The 4,617-nt window shown below is 44.9% G+C and overlaps 1 protein-coding gene across 1 annotated transcript in view; it reads right to left on the bottom strand.

Annotated features, from left to right (window-relative positions):
- Positions 1-3,121: 3,121 nt before the first annotated feature.
- The window catches only part of LOC107572476 (WAP four-disulfide core domain protein 5-like), a 16,671-nt gene continuing 15,175 nt past the window's right edge, over positions 3,122-4,617 (bottom strand). The window contains exon 4 of the mRNA XM_016258895.1: positions 3,122-3,237. Within this exon, the coding sequence (XP_016114381.1) occupies positions 3,122-3,237 (116 nt within the window). The remainder of the gene's footprint in view (positions 3,238-4,617) is intronic.

The raw sequence follows: 4,617 nt of genomic DNA, 5'->3' as shown, positions 1-4,617 counted from the left end.
TATGCATCATTATCTTTGGATATTCCCCATAAAGTTACCAAACAACTGGATAAAATGCTTATGGATTTTATCTGGTGAAACAAGTCACATTACCCGAGAATTTTTTTAAGCATTTCCAAAGATCATGGTGGTTCAGAGGTGTTGAGTTATGATACTCTAAACAATGTATTTAATATAAATTGGCTTATTCAACATTTAAAGAATAAAGACAGTATTTGGAACTCATTTCAAAACTATCCATTCATGCAATTGGGTGACCTCGAATTTTTGTTGAAGTGCAGTTATTCAGTTGAAAAAAATACCGGTTAAGCTTGCAAAATTTCATAAACAAGCTCTTATGGCATGGACTCTGGCCTATAAACAATTTCTCAGCAAGGAAATACTATATTTGGAATAACATCCTATACAAAAATAAATCTCTTTTTTAATTGCTGGTTTGGTAACTATTATATATATATATATATATATATAGTTAGCCAGCTCTTCAACAATGATTCTGTGTAGTGCGAGAGTCAATGAAATTGGAAAGGGTGACCTCTGATGGCTAGCAGAAGGAAGTTCATGGACCGGATTCGTGACAGAGCCCCCCCAAGGAGTGGCTTCCAGACGATCAAAACCCTTTACGATTCCGGAGGGCGGTGGAGTGGAGGCGGAACGGGGGAGGGATGGAGGGCCACCTGGAAGTGGAGAGACCGGGCACTGAGGCAGGACTGGCGGAGCAGTGAGCCAGGGCAGAGCCAGCAGCACAGGTGGAGCGGAAGACCACCCCGGCGGAGTAGAAGACCCCCAGAGCCAGACAGACCACCACGGCAGAGCAGAAGACCCCAGAGCCAGACAGACCATCACGGCGGCGTAGAAGACCACCAGAGCCAGACAGTAGACCACCAAACGAGAGAGCAGAGACAGACAACACAGACAGAACATTGGGGTTGATAGACAAGCCTGAGCATTCAGGGGCAGCCTCAAAGCACACAAAGAATTCACAAATGGCCTCCATAGCCAGGACAGGATGAGGATTCCCCGACGGCCTCCATAGCTGTGTCAGGACGAGCAGGGAGCTCGCAAACGGCCTCTATAGCTGTGACAGGACGAGCAGGGAGTTCGCAAACGGTCTCCATAGCCATGGCTGTGACAGGACGAGCAGGGAGTTCGCAAACGGTCTCCATAGCCGTGACAGAATAGACAGAGAGTTCTTAGGTGGCCTCCTTGGCCGGAACAGAACAGGCAGGGAGTTCATAGACTGCCTCCTTGGCCAGAACAGAATAGGCAGAGTGGGGTTGCGTTCCTCCATGATACCCACAGTCCACAAAGAACCAACAGTCAATAAAGCATAATCCATACACTCACATAGTGACGAACAAGGCCCCTTAAGGATGAGCCTAGACTTCAGCGGTTGCCTAACGCCACTATAAAAAAAAAAAATCTATTAGGACACAGTCCGGTAGATCAGCGTGATAGGCAATGTCCAGATATTCTTGAATGTATGCCTCGAGCGAGCGTGTGCCCTGCTCGAGGGCTAACAACAGCCTTGCAGTGTCCATACCTGGCCAATGTCCACTTGAAAAGCCGCTGGATCCTTGTGTGGCCGAGTATTGTTACGCGGCTGACAAGACGTGAGACGTGCGGATCCATATGCACGCTTTTTATTTGGAGAAGACAGAGACGTGGTCATAAAACAGGCAGGGTCAAACAGGTATATGGCGGGCAAGACACAAGAATAGTCCTAGGGCTAACGTAGGTCGATGAACGGCAAACAGAATCAGAAGGGGCAAGACTAAGGGAGAATTCCAGGAAAAGATCAGAAACCGAGAAAACAGCTAAGGCTAGGGCACGACTGAGGGCTCTGTGTAGCTATCCAAAGCCATGCGCTAAACAATACTCGGCCCAGGGAAGGGATCAGAGTGAGTGTTAAATAGTGAGGGAGTGATATGAAACAGCTGGGTACAATCAGTGTTAACAGCTGTGTGCAATCCGTGCTGAGTGCAATCAGTGCAATGAATGATGGGATATGTAGTCCGGGGTGATGTGCAACAGTGTGTAGTGCAAGAGTCAATGAAATTGGAAAGGGTCAGTCAAGTCACCTTTATTTATATAGCGCTTTTAACAATACAGATTGTGACAAAGCAACTGAACAGCATTAATTAGGAAAATAGTGTCAATAATGCAAAGTGACAACAGTAAACACTCATTTTTCAGTTAAAGACAGTTCATCATTGAATTCAGTGATGTCAACATCCAGCTCAGTTTAAATAATATCTTTGCAATTATGTCAACGATATTGCCAGAAATGAAGTGTCCCCAACTAAGCAAGCCAGAGGTGACAGCGGCAAGGAACCAAAACTCCATCGGTGACAGAATGGAGAAAAAACCTTGGGAGAAACCAGGCTCAGTCGGGGGGCCAGTTCTCCTCTGACCAGACGAACCAGCAGTACGGAAAAATCAATATAAGACGTAATAAAACAGACTAACAAACATGGGAAATATGATTTTCAAAAGACAAGTTGCTAATATAACACCCAGATTTTTGACTGTAGAGGAAGTAACCGTACATCCATCTAGTTGCAAATTGTAATCCACGAGATTCGGTGTACTGTTTTTTGGTCCAAGTAGTAATATCTCCGTCTTATCCGAATTTAATAGGAGAAGATTATTGGTCATCCAATCTTTCACCTTTTTAACACCCTCTGTTAGCTTAGATAATCGGTCACTCTTGACCACCTGAATAACTTCCATGAGAAGACAAGTATAAACACTTGGCAAAAGGTGCGGAAAACAGCTGCAGAAAAAAAAAAAAATTATAATTTTAGGCAGAACATAGCGCACCTCACAGCAATCAGCTGATTCAATGCTCTGAACGAATCGGTTGAGCAAAGTGTCATTAGCCCACGAAGAAAAATAAATAAAAACCACCCTATTAAAAATAGAAATGGTCACAGCTAATAGAAATCTTTTGAGAACATGGCTTCAGAATAAATAATTTGCAATAAACTACACACATCTCAAATCGCAATTCTTTTTAGGGCAAACATGGAAAACATGCCATATGAATAAAGCACTGAATTGAAAAGATCACCAGTAAGGGTTATGCAAAATGCCCATGATCATTCCAATAACCACTTCCTCAAACTTGATCACTTCTCCAGCCACTTCCCTGACCACTTCTCCAGCCACTTCCCTGACCACGACTACTTCCCCAGCTACTTTCCCAACCCCTTCCCCGGCCTGGACCCCTTCCCCGGCCACTTTCTTGATCACTTCCCTAGCCACTTCCCCAACCACTTCCCTGACCATTACCACTTGCCCAACCTCTTCCCTGACCACGTGGTTCACTGCATGCATGGCCACAGGTGGTTGGGCAACATTTCTGTGTGGCAGGACACTGGCCATCATGGAAACAGCTTTCAGCACATGCATGAATCTTAAAAAAAAAAAAAAAAAAAAAAAAAAAGTTGTGACGTCACTCGTAGTTCTGAAGAACATTTTAAGCCTAAAGTGGGCGGAGCCGACCAACATCTTGGCAGCGCATCACTCCCAGATAATTGAAAGGGCAAAAGGTGGGATGTGGGTGAAGCGGAGGTGCCTGGTTGCAGAAACCACACCCATCTATAGTGACAGCAGTGCAAAGACAAAACACCATAAATTTGGTCGAAAAGGAGTTAATGATAATTTTGGGACATATAGAACCTCCTTTATCATGTATACAAGTATCTTGGAGAAAAGCCCCGGAGAAACCAAAGCAGAACACAGTAGCATCAGTTACCACTCTTCAATTTGGTTTTAGATCACTCAAATTAAGTTAGTGCTCTGCATTTGTTTAGCCGTTTGTCAAGATTACGGTGCAGGTCTGGAGTTAACAGTTATTCTGCCTTTGTTTTACGGTTACATTCACAGCGTCAAACAAACATATGTTAGCTCATCTACACCGCACTGTAATAATCCATCTATATTTACTGAAATGCATAATGTACTGTACTTTTCTGTCAGCAAACAGTGTATCAGCGTGCTAATATAGCCAACACGCTTCATAACAAAGGAAAACACGCTCAAACTCAGAGAATCTCTCCTGAAGTCTCCCCAGACGCGCGTCCACTGCTCTCCAAGGCGCGCTGACCGTTCTTCATCGTATATAACTTGTAATATGATAATCATAGACTGAAAGGATCCGAGACGCATTCGCTACAACTCTTCCGTGCACTTGTAATATGATAATCATAGACTGAAAGGATCCGAGACGCAGTCGCTACAACTCTTCCGTGCGGTCAAAAGCCTTAAATTCTCACGTCATGGACTTCATGCTCCACAGTGCACTGGCTGACCGAGCGGAAAGCGACCCCTCCTTTCTCTGCCCACTGTGCCGACGCAGCGGTGTCAGAGTTCACAGAGTCTGTAATGGCCGACCTGAGTGACGTGTAAACCGACCAATCGCAGCCCAGAACTGGCCGCAGAGCTTCATAACATCAGAAGAGCTGAATGCGCGCTGGCATGCCATGGAGAGCTTGAGACGCTGAATTCCGTTCCCTCTGGGCAGAACGCGAATATCTCACCGATGGAAGCACGCAGAAACCTGAAAATGGTCTTGTTTGAAAGAAGAGATCCTAATCTAAAAGGTAATATAGA

This window comes from Sinocyclocheilus grahami, unplaced genomic scaffold (genome assembly GCF_001515645.1).
Source record: "Sinocyclocheilus grahami isolate Dianchi unplaced genomic scaffold, SAMN03320097.WGS_v1.1 scaffold1757.1, whole genome shotgun sequence".
NCBI lineage: Eukaryota > Metazoa > Chordata > Actinopteri > Cypriniformes > Cyprinidae > Sinocyclocheilus > Sinocyclocheilus grahami.
Note: the sequence above shows the minus strand (reverse complement) of the source record. Positions and strands in the feature narration are given on the sequence as shown.